The 16,513-nt window shown below is 43.2% G+C and overlaps 1 protein-coding gene across 1 annotated transcript in view; it reads right to left on the bottom strand.

Annotated features, from left to right (window-relative positions):
- Nucleotides 1–10,882, bottom strand: part of LOC138737333 (uncharacterized) — a 74,547-nt gene extending 63,665 nt beyond the window's left edge. The window contains exon 1 of the mRNA XM_069888087.1: nucleotides 10,669–10,882. Within this exon, the coding sequence (XP_069744188.1) occupies nucleotides 10,669–10,882 (214 nt within the window). The remainder of the gene's footprint in view (nucleotides 1–10,668) is intronic.
- Between the last annotated feature and the right edge of the window lie 5,631 nt (nucleotides 10,883–16,513).

Below are 16,513 nucleotides of genomic sequence, written 5' to 3' on the forward strand. Positions count from 1 at the left end.
AGACAATGCTGGTGGAAGCGTTCTAGGAGCCATAGGTGATGCCGGTAAAAGACCCATGATTCGGAGCTGAACACGAGTGTGGATATGACAACGGCTCTGTATACGCTAATCTTTGTGAGGTTTTGCAGTTGGTTGTTTTTCCAGACTCTTTTGTGTAGTCTTCCAAAGGTGCTATTTGCCTTGGCGAGTCTGTTGTCTATCTCGTTGTTGATCCTTGCATCCAATGAAATGGTGCAGCCAAGATAGGTAAACTGCTTGACCGTTTTGAGTTTTGTGTGCCCCATGGAGATGTGGGGGGGGGGGGGGCTGGTAGTCATGGTGGGGAGCTGGCTGATGGAGGACCTCAGTTTTCTTCAGGCTGACTTCCAGGCCAAACATGTGGCAGTTTCCGCAAAACAGGACGTCAAGCGCTGAAGAGCTGGCTCTGAATGGGCAACTAAAGCAGCATCGCCTGCAAAGAGTAGTTCACGGACAAATTGCTCTTGTGTCTTGGTTTGAGCTTGCAGGCACCTCAGATTGAAGAGACTGCCATCCGTGCGGTACCGGATGTAAACAACATCTTCATTGTTGAGGTCTTTCATGGCTTGTTTCAGCATCATACTGAAGAAGATTGAAAAGAGGGTTGGTGCGAGAATGCAGCCTTGCTTCACAAATGGAGAAGGGTTCAGAGAGCTCATTGCTGTATCTGACCCGACCTTGTTGGTTTTCGTGCAGTTGGATAACCATGTTGAGGAACTTTGGGGGGCATCCGAGGCACTCTAGTATTTGCCAAAGCCCTTTCCTACTCACGGTGTCGAAGGCTTTGGTGAGGTCAACAAAGGTGATGTAGAGTCCTTTGTTTTGTTCTCTGCACTTTTCTTGGAGCTGTCTGAAGGCAAAGACCATGTCAGTAGTTCCTCTGTTTGCGCGAAAGCCGCACTGTGATTCTGCAAGAACATTTTCGGCAACAGTAGGTATTATTCTATTTAGGAGAATGCTAGCGAAGATTTTGCTTGTAATGGAGAGCAGCGTGATTCCCGTGTAGTTTGAGCAATCTGATTTCTCGCCTTTGTTTTTGTACAAGGGAATCACGCTGCTCTCCATTGCACAATATCATTCACCAAGGAAATTGCCATCATTACGTCACTGTAAAAATATTTACAGTGTGAAACATCTCATCGTTCACATTCGCCGATAAATATTTCTCCATTTTCTGCATTTTGGCATCGTCTTCCCCAAAATACGTCATTATCAGCCTAAAAGAAGATTATAATTCCGAAATGTCAGTGTCCTGCTCCTGACGACTTCTCCCAAAGAACCATGAGATTCCAAGAATATTCACTCCCCCACGTATATTCACTAACTTCATAAGTTCAGCGATATTTCTGGTGACTTTACATCATCTACATTATATATGTCGATGGGCCATTTACATAGATCAGCAAGGAATTCACCTGGATTCAGCATGAACCCCACCACCACCACTATCCTTGGCCGACTTTACATTAATTATGTTTACTTTATCCCAGTTTATTTTATCAATATTCCATAGCTTCTGCAGATAAACGATTAACTTTTTGACTCAGCCAATATCGCCCAAGTCAATTAAGTTTCATTGCTCTGCCTGATCTCCGAGTGAAGTTATGTATTGAAGTAGACACTGAGTATCCCACTTCGCCAATGCATCCGGATTAAGTTGGTAGAATTATACAAACATAGATGTTTGGAATGGGCCTCTCGGCCACTCTTGTCAGTGCCAAACAATTATTCTGCTTAGTTCCACTGGACTGCACCCAGTCCATATCGCTCCATACCTCGCCCTTCCATGTACCTGTTCAAAACCTTCTAAAATATTGCAATTGTTCATAAGGCTCTAAGGCAAAGAATATTATAAAGGTTTATGATCTTCAATTGATCGCGTCTGCTCCGCCATTCAATAGTAAGATTATCCATTTTCTCACCTTTTCCCATAACTCGGCTTCATAACATTGCATTTGATGCCCTGGATATTCAAGAAGCTTTCAATATGCAATAATTTTCTAACAACCAGACAATTCCAACAGTTTCCTGGAAAATACCGCTCTCTCAAAACCCTTTCTCTGATTTTCTCCATCTCCGTCACCTTGGTTCTAAATATGAGGTGTTCTATTCCCTACCAGACGAGATGTCCTTCTTTCTTTCCAAAATCGTGGCTTCCCATCTACTGAGATTAACTGCGTTTTCTATCATCTGTATGTCTCGCAAAACTACCATGACCCCCTCCACTATAAGACGCAACGTTCGGGATTCCCAGTCTACACCTACTACCTCAATAGAGCCCGCAGCGTACTACATAATATCAGATACTTACAAGGTCATCACACAAACAGAAACATCTGTCTATCTCCTCCCGTCTCCTCTTCAAGCAGGTACTGCTTCCTCATGTCCCACTCATCGCCCTTTAGGTTGCGCTCACACCTCCTCCATCATTACCGGCCTCAAACAGTCTTTTCAAGTGAAGCAACACTTTACTGTGAATCTTCTGTATCCAAAGGCTTCCTCGACATTGGAGAGAGTCGACGAAGAATCGGGGACCTTTTTGTTTAACGCTGCAGGTTTTCCGCTGCAATTATATGGGCCGTCTGTATAGTAGACACCTATTTCAATTCCATACCTAATCGCCTCGTCGTCCTTTCTGTCTATTTCGCTATGCATGTCAAACTAACGCATGCTCAATTTGAAGGAACAATAGTGAATATACCTTCTGGCTGCGTCTAACCAGATGGCATCAATGTGGACGTCTGCAGTATTCGGTAGGCCTCCCCTCCATTTGGACTCTCTCAATTTCTCTGCCCTTTTTACTCTTGGTTCCCACCATTGAGTATACTATTCCTTGTGCATAAATCGCCGAAATTCAATCTTCTGTTTGGCAAATCATATCCCTTCTGTTACCATGCGCTCCTCCACTTGCATATTCCTGTGCTGTCCAGTGTTCGACTTGTATCTTGAGGAAGGACTCAGTCAGGAAACGTTGTTTATATACAATTGCTTCCTATGGACGCAGCATGGCATGCTCTGTTTCTCAAGCGTGTGTTTGTTAAGTGGAAGTGTCAGAGGTATTTTCTTTACTGATAGTGTGGTCGTGACTGGTGGCAGCTTAGGTTGATATAATTGGAACATTCAAGGATAAATGGTACATAAAATATTACAGCACAGTAATGCGATTTTGGCCTCTAATATATGACTACCCAAATGAAAAAAAACGCTCCCATCCTCATAACCCTTTATTTATATTTCATCAATGTTCCTAAGAGTCTCTTAAATGTCCATATCTTTACAGCCTCCACCATCACCTCTGCCAATGCATTCCAACTACCTACAACTGTCTGTGCAAATAGAAACCGTATCCCCGATTTCTCCATAACATTTCCTACCTTCACGTCTAATTTCCCTCAGTTGTCTTCTGTCCAGTTTATTGAATTTGTGTTTAGATAAAACAGTTAATTTTTTTTTCCCTCGAGAACGCTGTATTAAAATATGTTAGGACTTCAAAATACACAGGCGGTCTATTTCAATCCTGGGTGTAGGAAAAAGAAGAATTGATGTTTCAAATCTATAACTCATCATCAGCACCAGAAGCAAAAGAAATATCTCAGAGGATGGGTGGGTGAAGAGGTAGTAAAAGAACAAAAGGTATGAGCCAAGGATGTTGATGCGATATTAAGTTAACTGAATGAATGGTTATTTTTACATTATGAATGAGCATTCGTCATCCTTTCCAAATTCTGAAAACAGAGAATGACCGATGAAGAAGACCGCATGGGTCGTGGGAACTTCGTATTTCGAACGGCAGCACATGTCCAGCAGGACGAAACATTCCCCTCCTCATTATGCTCTATATTCCTTTCATTCACTTGCTTGCCTAAGAGTATTTGAAATGTGTCTATTGTACCAAATAACAATGCATTTCAGGAAGCAACCTGTGTTAGGAAAAAGGTACCCCTCACTTCTCCCCGAATATTTCATCCCGCATATTGAAAGTATGTCTTCTGGTGTTTGCTACACTCGCCCCGGTAACAAGATGCTGGTTGATTACACAGTGGTACCTCAGCTGAGCGATGCAGAGATAAAATTATTTGAGGTGCAGGAAATGGCAAGGGAGGTTGAGCGAACACTTCTGAAAGAAACTGGGTTCAGTCCGCGAGAGTATGGTTCATCTTTACTTTGCTGTGCACTTTAAATTCTCATCTCTCTATCCCCATCTCTCTTTCTCTCACTTGCTCTCTCTCCCTCTCTCTCTCTCTCCCTCTCTCTCTCACTCTCTCTTTCTCTCTCTCAATCACTCTCACTTTTTCAATCAGTATCGAATGCCCCAACTCCATCGTTCCCTGTCAATTTCGTTATGTTGGCAGCCCTTTCTCTCCTCAACAGCCCCAACTCACCTGCCATGTATCCTCAGAATCTTTGTGCTTTGTTCGTTTCTGTTTTATACTCGGTTTAAATTATCAATTGTGGCCTACTGTGAACGAAGTTCGAGTTCTGTGCAAACAACGGCAAGTTGACCTCCATCCATAAATTGACGCAATTCACTCAAACGACAATCTTATGCGGAGTTTTGTTTGTGTCTGCTGCTTCCCATACCCTTTCTGCAACACAACACGAAAGGGGTTTGTTTTCTTCTTCATAGTATGTGAACGTTCAAGGATATTTTTAGGTAAGGATGTAAATGGAGAATATTCAAAAAATTAATTTTGAGTGTACAGAGTAGATATGTCCCAGTGTGGATCAAAGGGAAGGCTGGAAGTCAGAGGGAGGCTTGGTGTTAGAAGGATATTGGAAATTTGGTTAGGAAAAAAATGGAGGTGTACAAGAGGTATAAAGAGCAGGGAGCTGCGAATTTGAAGGAGAACTACAAGGAGTGTAGAAGGAATCTTAAGAAATAAATTAGAAAGGCCGAAAAAAGGCACGATGAGGCTTTGGCAGACAGAGTAAAAATAAATCCAAAGGGTTTCTATAGGTACATTAAAAGTAAAAGATTAGTGAGGGATAACATTGGACCCCTTGTAGATAGCGAGGGTACGCTGAGTGAGAAGTCAGAGGAAATTGGAGAAATTTTGAATGATTTCTTTGCCTCGGTATTCACTATGGAAAATATATTGAACCAGTTGAAGTAAAGAAAAATAGTGTGGAGGTCATGAAGCATATACGGATAACCTAGGAGGTAGTGATGGCTGTGTTGAAAAAGATGAAGGTTGATAAATCTCCGGGACCAGACAAAATATTCCCAAGGATACTCAGGGAGGCTTGTGGACAGATAGTGGAGCTATTAACAGAAATATTTAGGATGTCCCTGGCCATGGGGGTAGGGCCAAAGGATTGGAGGGTGGCGCATGTGGTTCTGCTGTTTAAGAAAGGGTCTAAATGTAAACCTGGGAATTATAGGCCGGTTCGGCTGACGTCTGTGGTGGGCAAGTTGATGCAAAGTGTTCTGAGGGATGGTATTTACAAATCTTTGGAGCTACAGGGATTGATAGGGAGTAATCAGCATGGTTTTGTCAGGGGTAGATCATGCTTGACAAACCTGATTGAGTTTTTCGAGTGGAAAACAAAAAAGGTTGATGAAGGGAAAGCTGTGGATGTTGTCTATTTAGACTTTAGTAAAGCTTTTGACAAAGTTCTCCACAGGAGGTTAGGAAAAAAGGTGGAGGCATTAGGTATAAATAAGGAGGTAGTGAAATGGATTCAGCAATGGTTGGATGGGAGGTGTCAGAGAGTAGTGGTAGAAAATTATTCGTCCAATTGGAGGCCGGTGACTAGTGGAGTTCCTCAGGGATCGGTCCTGGGTCCACTATTGTTTGTTGTATATATTAACGATCTGGAGCTAGGGGTGGCGAATTGGATAAGCAAGTCTGCGGATGATACAAAGATTGCTGGTATTAGGGACAGTGAGGAAGATTACCGTAGATTAAAGGGTGATTTAGGAAGGCTGGAGTTGTGGGCTGAGAAAAGAACATGTAATACAGATATGTGTGAGGTGTTATATTTTGTAAAGGCAAATCTAAATAGGTCATATGCATTAAATGGTAGACTATTGAGATGTGCAGAGCAGCAAAGAGATTTAGGAGTGATGGTAAATAGAACCCTCAAGGCTCATATTCAGGTAGATGGTGTGGTGAAGAAGGCATTTGGAATGTTGGCCTTCATAAATCGGAGTACTGAATTCAAGAGTAGGGAGGTTATGATTAAATTATACAAGGCATTGGTGAGGCCAAATTTGGAGTACTGTGTACAGTTTTGGTCACCAACTTATAGGAAAGATATAAAAAAAATAGAGAGAGTGCAGAGAAGGTTCACGAGAATGTTGACAGGATTTCAAGGTTTGAGTTTTAGGGAAAGGTTGTGCAGACTAGGGTTTTTTTTTCTCTGGAGCATAGAAGATTGAGGGGGATGATAGCGGTGTTTAAGATTTTAAAAGAGACAGAGAGTAAATGTGGATAGGCTTTTTCAATTAAGAGTGGGGAAGATTCAAACTAGAGGGCATGGTTTAAGATTGAAGAGGGTAAATTATAAGGGGAACTTGAGGGTTAATTTCTTTATGCAAAGGGTGGTATGGATGTGGAATGAGCTTACGGCAGACGTGGTTGAGGCTGGAACATTGGTTACATTTAAGGATAGACTATATATTTACATGGAGAGGCGAGGACTGGAGGGGTATGGATCGGGTGCTGGTCAGTGGGACTAGGAGGGTGGGGAGTTTTTACCCCATGAGCTAGTAGGGCCGAACTGGCCTGTTCTGTGCTGTAAGTGGTTATATCATTATATGCTTATATGACTGACACATGAACACGATTGCCTAACAGACTGGCCGTGAAGCTAAACTTACAATCATTTTTATTTTTACTTTCCAATTTTCCAAAGGCTAATTACCTCCCTCACCATCCACATCAGACAAAATCTGATTTTCGATTGGCATTCAGACCTTAGGTATGTGGGCGATCCGTTCCATCAGAGGCGAATTCATGTAGTGGTGTGTGGCTTCGGATCCAGAAACTTTTCTTTCACAGGAACCAATTGAAGAAGAAAATTTAAAAGTATTTTCGCCAGTTCAATTTTTGTTCTTTTTTGCTCTTGCAGTTCACCTAACGGCGATTGTGATCCTGTGTCGTGAAAAATGTGGACTCTCCAAATGTATCACTCGTTATCTGGTGGGGATGGCAGCGGCCGATCTCATGGTAGCTCTCATTGTAATCATTCTGAAGTAGGTCAATTATATTTATTTGTATGCCCGTTTTTTGCTCAGAACCCAGGTATGTACTCTATAGATTGTCCTTATATATGCGACAAGGGATTTCTCGGTTTGGTTCACCGTTTCCTTCACATTTGATCACTTCATTGCGATTTGCTGTCAAAAACTGCAGAAAAAGTATTGTACTGAGAGAGTAGCGACGAAGGTTCTGATAATAGTGGCGGCAGTGAGCTGAATGAGATGCATCCCATTTTACTTTGTTGTAGAGCCTTATGCAGTAATTGACAATGTTCCTTGGCGGTGTACGCCAGTACCTGAATACTACACTTCACCCTTATGGAAAGCACAGGAGTTGTTTGACAGCATCGTAACACCGATATTACCGATGTTTTTCATTCTCCTGTTTAATGGGTTAACAGCCAGGCACATAATTGCAGCAAACAGTCTGCAGCGGACTCCACTGGATCAATTAATATCAAACTGATTCCGAGGTGGAGAACTGGAAAAAAAATCGATGATTTTGTTGTTCGCTGTATCCACCAATTTCCTGTTACTGTGGTTGCCTTATGTAATATACTCTATGAACTGGCGAACGATGAATCCTAATTATACAGAGAAATATTTGAATACCCCAATATTTATCTTTCAACAATGTGGAGTTATGCTACAGTTTACCTGTACCTGCAACAACACCTGCATCTATGGACTGACACAAAGGAAATTTAGAGAGGAACTGAAAAATGGTGTGAAGTTTGTTTTTGCAATAAACGTTATGATGTGTAAATAACAAAAACAATGTTACGCGCATTTCCCAAATCAATTTCAAGGCTCGATTATTTTTGTAAGAATACAATCAGGCTGGGAAGGCAGACAATTTTCAGTCACGATCTGACAACAGGACCTGGTAGATTTCTCATCATGGCATTCAATGACAGTTCCAGTGGGAAAAAGCGTGGGTACGGAAAAGACGACCACTTTGTGGAAAAGAAGAGCAAAGTCTCAACGAGTCTTCAAAGGTAAATTAGTTATTAAATGTTTGATTCTGCGGGCCCAAATACTCGAATTCTCCTGGTTTCGGGGAGGATTCTGATTGATTCCCTCGTTCAGTTTTCCATCTGAGTTCATACTCCTTTGAATCAAACGCTCTACTGCACGAATTAAGAGGGGAAACAGAATCCGTTAAAGAAAAAAAAAACGGTCGATGATTCGACCCGAAACCCTTCATGTAAAAGACAGATGGAGAAGTAAGTGTAAAGAAGGCATGGTGGAACAGGGAACGCTGTGTGGAGGTGAATAATGACGGTCAGTGGTTGTGCAGAGGAGACTCGAACTGAAATGAGGGATTACATGAAGGAATCTACAATTTCTTTCCTCTGATAGGTATGTCTTCTTCAAATGTTTCAGAGATATCGCAGTGTAACAGGTACTTGCGAACAACGAACCAGTGGCGCCCAAATTCAAAACTTAACGCCCAAATACCGTATATTTTGGAGGGTGGAAAAGAACGGAGCACCCATATGAAATCCACGGAGCCGCAGGTGAAACGTCTTACTGCAAGCACTGGATGCGAAACATTGGGTTCTGGGCACTGCAATAGCGTTGCGTTGACCAATATGTGAACCGTGCAGCCATTTTGTAAATCATTTTTTTTTAATCCTTAACATTCATCACTGGTCGCAATCAAGAATATTTGCGCGATGTTTTTTCTACTGTCAGCAAGTAATATTATTTCATAGTTACTTGATGATACCAAGTAACAGTCTCTCTGGGATATAAGAAAGACGCCTCTTCAGCCAGTCCTTAGCTGGATTTCAGCAAGTCGTCGCTTAATTCAGTTTACCTATCACTTTTTCGCAAAGATGAGGGCTCCACGCACCATCTATCTATTTTTATAACTGCCTACAATTGTATAAACATATATAATTTATTACCCGATTGGAGAGGCGTTCCGAGTTACAGTTCCATCCAAACGATCAGAAACCTGAGATCCAGATAGAAACCTCCGAGCGTTCAGCAAGCCCTCAGACCCCTTCGTATCCTCTCAAATCAAAGTACCCATTGCTGGCAGCTCATCAGCCAATCTCGAGCCTGTTCCTAATTATCCACGGCCTGATTTAAGTCATTTGATTGGAATCGCTGGCAGCCTGCAGCCTACATGGTTTCCATCCCTGGAGTGAGAACACTGCGGAGGACATCTCCGCTCCCTGCTCTCTCTTTGGGTTCACACCAGTGGCAGTACTGCCGTTGCAGGACCTCCAGCAGCACTGCTAATTTTTTGTTCGAGCCCATCATTTACGTTCGTCATAAGTTAATCGAAGCAAGCACATGCAGCATAGTAACAGCAACTTTCGTTCCACGAGCCCGAGCTGCCCAATTTCATCACATTAACCCACAACCCCCACTAGGTTCTTGAACGTTTGGAGGAAATCGGATCCCCCGGAGCAATCCACGCAGAGATTGGAGAATGTACACATTCCTTACAGACAGCTCGGGATTGCAATAACCGCTAGGTTAAAGACAAACCGCTGTTTGTCTTTTTAATTTTAATTCATACCCCATTAATTTTCCAATAATATTTCCAGTACATTTGCAGTACAATATCATTCACCAAGGAAATAGACATCATAACGTTACAGAATGAAACATCTCATCGTTCACTTCTGCGGATAAATATTTCTTCATTTTCTGCGTTTTGGCATCGTCAATATCAGCCTAATAGAAGATTATAATTCCAAAATATCGGCGTCCTGCTTTTGCTGTCTTCTCCCAAATCTCCATGAGATCAAAGATTATTCACTGTCCCACGTATATTCACTAACTTCATATCCACTGCGAATCTAGTTTACCCCCTCCCCCAACAGCATTAGCAAACTTTCCTGCCAGGATATTGGTTCCCCTTAAGTTCAGGTTAAACCATTCACATTTGTGCAGGTCACCCTCTTCCCCAGAAAATAATCCAATATTCCAAAAACCTGAAACCCTTTTCCCAGACCATCTCCTCAGCCACACGACTGCCTGCACTTTCTTCCTGTTCTGACCTTCCCTAGTCGGATTGGAATGGAAAAGGGGAACTACATTGAGAGTTGATAAGAATTTTGGTGGTGTGAGACTAACTAAGGAATCTCGAGAAAACTTTGGTGGGAAAGGGGGTGGGATTTGTTTCTAGGAAGCCCAACAAAATGGAGATAAAACGTGTAAATCGAGTGATATTATAAATCACACGTCAGACTCCTTTGTGGCAGCGATTCCTGCTGTGATGGGGTGTTCACAACTTTCGGAATGATTAATTTTGTTTTTGTGACGTTATTCGTGTTTGCTTTGGAGCTTCTTCAGGTCGATTTGAGGGTCGGAAAGTGTCCGAGATCGAGGCCATGGAGAATCGCCTGATAATGAAACTTTTCTCTCCTAGTGAGGTCTTCCTTGAGGGCTATCGGCGACTGGAAACAACACGCGGAGTTTCAAACCGACTGATTCATTCATTCGTACTCGTGCTCTTAACAGGTCCTTGCTGGTCCGAGAGCACTCAGCACTCGTCCACTCCCTTTCTGTTATTTTACCCCACACCGAGAGCTCCAGAGTATGTGCACTCAACCGCAACTGCTGGGGCCGATTCGCCTGCCACATGGGTGAGCCGCCAAATGCCCCATCAGAACTTGGAATAGGAGCCGCTAAAACCATATTGCTTTACGTAGCCGCCCTCGCCTCTTCACTAGTGGGACAACGACTGGGTGCTCAATGTCGAGGTGTGCCAGGTTGAGTCGATCTATGTTAAATGTCTCCTCCCGGCCACTCACATCCAGAACACGTAAACGGATCACTTTGAAGGGTCCTTCTTGTGGCTGCTGCAGGCGTGGTCTGTGCTTCGGCGGACCAACTCGCTCTGTTTCAGGTCTTTGGATACGAAGGAGGGGTTTTCCCTGTGGTGGGAAGTTGGCCCTGGAGCCAGTGTTCCGAGTTTCTCCCGAAGTCTCGTCAGGACATCTGCTGGTGTGTCCTTATGACCACGGGGTGCGGACTCGAATTCACAAGGTACTGTAAACCAATTCGGTGGATTACTCTGACAGGTCTTCCTTGGGGGCTATGCGGATGCCCAGTAGCACCCAAGGGAGATTGTATACCCAATTGGGCCCTTAGAGCTGTGCCCTTTGCGTTTACCAGGTGCCTGTGGAAACGTTCAACCAGGCAATTCGATAAAGGGTGATACGCAGTCGTCTTGTGGAGCTGGATTCCTAGTAGCTGTGCTGAAACTGACCACAGAGCCCAGGTGGACTGTGCCCCTCTGTCCGTGGTCATGTGGGTGGGGAGCCCTAACTTTACCACCAAGGTTGTGATGAGCGTCCTGGTGCATGGCTCTGCCATGGTGTAGGTGATTGGGATGGTTTATGGCCACCTCGCGAACGTCTCCACCATTATAAATAGGTATCGCGTTCCTCTAGAGATGGGTAGTGGGCCGACATGCTCGAACCTGTGTGTTGGTTGGGAAGGTTGCATCCTTTATGTGCCTCTGGACCTTGGAGATCTGGCAGTGTGTGCACGTCCTGGCCCAGTGATCAATCTGCTTGTGTAAACCATGCCTCATGAAGTGTTCTGCGATGAGTTGTGTAGTTGCCTGGATGGAAGGGTGGGCTAACCATGCAAAGTGTCGACGATCTGGTGCCTCCAAGTGGTCGGTACAATGAGCTGAGTTTGCCCAATGGAAGTGTCACACAGGGGTTTGGTACCTCAAGTCCAAATTGGTATGTCCTCGAGGTGGAGTCCGGTGAGTGCATTTAGGTATGCTGATAGTTCATTGTCCCCTGTTGTGCCCCTACTAACGCCGCGTAATCCACTCCAGGAGTCAAAGCGTGCCACTGACTGCATGTCCGACTGGGACAAGGCATCGCCCAGCACATTAATCTTCCCCGATATATGCTTGATTGTGGTAGTGAATTCGGTTATGAACTACAGGAGTCACTGCTGGGAGGCTGACCAAGGGACAGACAACTTGGTGAACATGAAGGTTGAGGGGCTTGTGATCAGTGACGACCGTGAACTCGATCCCTTCCAGGAGATAACTGAAGTGTTGAATGGCCAAATATAGGGCCAGCAGCTCCCTATCGAACGCACTGAACTTGATCTTTGGGGCTGATGAAGTCAGCTGAAGAATACGAATGGCTTCAATTGGCCTTTATTCAAGTACACAACCGACTGATGCTTCGGAGGCGTCTATGGTGAAGGCCGTGGGGGCATCTTCACGGGAGTGGCCCAGGCGTGTAGCGTTCCTTGCCCTGCTCAAAGCCGTTGACGTTTCAAGTTGTCTCTGGTTTTGCCAGACATCAAGCTGAACAGCGGGAGCATGATTCAGGCCGCTGAGAGGATGAAATGGTGCTAAAATTAACCATCCTGACAAATTCTTGCAAGTCCTTGATTGTGTTTGGCCTGGCGAATTTGTGAATTGTCTCCAGTTTTCTTGGCAAGTGCCGAACTGGCATCTAGTGAGGTTGATAGCCATGCCCTTGTCACTGAGGCAAGGACAGAGTAGGAGCAGGTATGCTTGATGTTCATCCAGGTAGGTAAACAGAAAGTTCATTTCTCGCCTTAGTGCGTCTATGAGGTGTTGGAATGTCCAGGCTGCAATTTGATAGCTGAATGGCATTCTAAGGAATTCAAAAGGGCCGAACGGTGTTATGTTAGATATCTTTGGAATATCATCTGGGTGATACCCTCGAACCAGGTCTATTATTTTTGAAAATTTAATTTAATTTCACATATGTATTAAAACAAATTTTCGTGTCAAAAACATTAAAAGTTAAGACATAATGATTTTTAAAGTTATTCCTCCATCCTCCATTGCCCCGCTCACAACAGTCCAATAGAAACTAAAGGGAACAAGGAAGGAAAATGAATATCTGGATATTATTTAAGTAAAAACTTACTTTTGAGCAGCTTGGTTCACAGAGTGAAGGATTCAGTGATCACCTAAAGTGGCAAAATATAATGAAATCAGTGTGCGGCCATTCTCCTCAGTGACAAGTATGCCACATTCGATACTGCTGAGATGGTCGAACTTTCTGGGCAACGTTTCAATCAGATGAATAGCACTGTGGCCGACTCAAATTAGAAGGGTGAAGTCAGACAGAGAGGTAGTCTCGATAATCTGGGGATGAGATAAATGACTTTGTGAACCAGATAATATGTTGTCTCGAGACTGGTCCTGGATTGCAGAATATTATTGAAGTGGAAAGTGAGCAGACATAGGTCGTGGCACATATTCATACCAATAGCGTAGGAAAGAATGTTGCAGTGGTCCAGCGAAGTAAATATAACACTTGAACGGAGGCAGCAGACAACGACCTCCAATGTGTTAATCGCTGGATTACACCAGGTATTACGAGAAAGATGAGATCAGAACAGGAAGACAACGCATTGGCTGAGTGGATGCAGCAGGGAGAAGAACTTTTTCAGGAAGGGGTGCCCCATACAAGTGGACGGATTGCACCTGAACTGAAGCGATCCAATATCCTGGCAGGACAGATTACTAATGCTGTTGGGGGTGTAAACGTATTTTTCAGGGCGTAGGAAACCGAGCGAAGAGGCAGAGAAAGGTTGGTTAGTGCAAAAGTCGAGAACGTTGGCAATGAGTTTCTGCAGAAGAATAGAAAGACAAGCAAAATTGCTGCAAGAAGGACACCGAATCTAAATAAATTAACAAATATGGTGCTGAAGCTTTTATGTTTAAATCAGTGGTTCTCTACCTTTTTCATTCCACTCGCATACCACTTTAAAAATTCCCGATCCCACAGGTGTTTTGTGATTCGTAAGGGATTGCTTAAAGTAGTATGCAGTGGAAAGAAAAATATTGAAAGCCACTGTTTTATTCGTCCCCGATGGACTCGTTATATGTACAGTTTCAAAATTCCAAATGAAACGACAATGACAATTTTTCTTAAGCAAAATATTTCAGTAACAATTGGGTCTCGAGCAGTTGTTCTCGACATTCCCTTCCCACTCACACCCCATCTGTGAGTGGAAAGAAATAAATGGCGAGAACCACTGGTTTAAATGCAAGAAGCACAACAAAAATGAAGTGAACGATCTTATAGTATAGTTACAGATGGCCAACTGTATGGAAATAACCGAGTCATGGATAAACGGTGGATGTCATTGGATACTGAATCTCCAGGGATCCAAAATATATCGAAATGAAAGACGGGAATGCAGAGGTGTTAGCGTGGCTCAGTTGGTAAGGAATAACGTTAAATCGTTCGCAAGAGGTGACATAGAGCTAGAAGATAAAGATATATTGTGAGCTAGGTGAAGATTAGCCAAGTGTATAACATCCACATCAATAAACGTTTGAAGTTGAAACTATTTTTTCAAAGTTTGCATTTGGCCTCACCCTGGATGATTGCGAGCACAGATAGATTCTTCTTTGAATAGTTAGTGGAATTACAATTGTTGGTCACATGAAGCTGATATTTGGTTGTTGGGCTGAGTGGACGCTCAATTTCGATTGGCTATGCCCATATAAAGGACTCCACACCGGATGCACCAAATGCAGTGGATTGTGTTGGACGATGTGCATATTCAGCTCCGCCTCACGTGGAAGGTCTGTTTGTGTTCCGGGATGGAGAAGATGGAAGGATATGGTTTGCCTTTACAGCGGCCACAGCGCGAATGTGTTGGGATGGATGTGTGGGTGGGAGGACAGAGCGAACTCGGGACCATCGTTCAGGTTGAAAGAGGAAGTTATTGCTGGTGGTGAGTTAGGGCTGGAATTAGCGGAACGATTTGAGGATAGTTTGTCATATTCGGAGACTGGTAAAGTGGAAAATTCACAGTGACAGCCATCCTCGTATGTTTACGGCAAAACATTCAGTTCACAATCTCAGTGATTTTCTTTCAATTTTCAGGTGGACTTTACAATGGCAATATATGAATGCATTGTTCTAATCTATCAAATATGAAAGTTGTATCGGACAAAACATGCAACTGGCGAAGGATCATTCATTCTCCCAAGGAAAAATATTATTTCGTTTGAATTTCTGGATTGGACGTTAAACTGGCGATGTGTGGTTGAGGGGCACTTTAGTTTGTTAAGGAGTTGGGTTACAACATTACGAATGATCTTTTGAAACAGTTTAATATGTTACATTGAACAGAATGAGTTGCAAATAGAAAAATCCTTACTGGTGTTTTCGAAATATTTATTTCACTTCGGTGCTCAAAAATGTAATAATTCCTTACATTTTATTTGAAGAGCTTCTGATGTAATGCAGACAGATATTTCACGCAGTTTTTCAACTCCTCCCTGAATTTCAGTCCATAGATACATGTGTTAGTGCAGGCACTGAGGACATTCAACATAAACCCGACTTTTTACTGGATATATCTCGCGGTGCTGTAATACCCATCTGTGTTGAAATAGTTCTCTTTTTTCCATATAATTATATGGACGACGTGGGATATCCACAGTAAAATTAAATTTGTTGAGAGCGTGAACATCAAAATCATCGACTTTCTCCGTTTTTCCACTTCTGGATCTTTTTGATTGTTACCGCCGCACCGGAGTTCCTGACGGACTCTATTTGCCGCAATAATATGGCTGCCGGTTAATGTATCGAACAGCAGAATTAATCCAATTGGTATTAACGGTGTCATAATGTTGTCAACAGTTTCGTACATTTCCTATGCTGGTGACATAATGTATTCAGGTCTGGCGATGCAGCGCCGTGGATCCACAGCAAAATAAAATGGAGCAGATTCAGCAGCATTTAATGCACCGACTGCCAGCATCACCAGAGTCGCTGTTCGCTCGGTGCAATATCGTTTTCGCAGCTTCTGACAGCAGGTGGCGATGTATCGATCGAAGGTGAATGCTACAGTGAACCAAATAGAACAATCCGTGGCAGTCAATTGTATGAAAAGTATCACAGCACAAACAGAAGTTTTCAGCAAGAAATCCGGAAACAGTTAGATAAAATTGACCACCAGTAGATCTGCTGCCACAATCGCCACCACATAGCTGGTGATGCATTTGGAGAGTCCACAATTTCCGCGGGCCAGGATTACAAATGCAATAAAGAGTTTATATTTTCAAATACAATAAAGAGTTATTTCGATATGGATCAAAACCGATCAGAATGACATGAGGACAAAGTCCAGCGTTCAATATCACGAGGTGTCAAAAGACACCCATGGGAATCCAGGGACAGGTACTCATATGTAACCATATATTTCAGTTGAATTATTTTCATTGGGTGCGCAATATTAGATCAGGATCGACAACTAAATATGAGAATATTGGTAAATGAATGAATCCACAAACAC

The sequence above is a fragment of the Narcine bancroftii genome, chromosome 6 (assembly GCF_036971445.1).
Source record: "Narcine bancroftii isolate sNarBan1 chromosome 6, sNarBan1.hap1, whole genome shotgun sequence".
NCBI lineage: Eukaryota > Metazoa > Chordata > Chondrichthyes > Torpediniformes > Narcinidae > Narcine > Narcine bancroftii.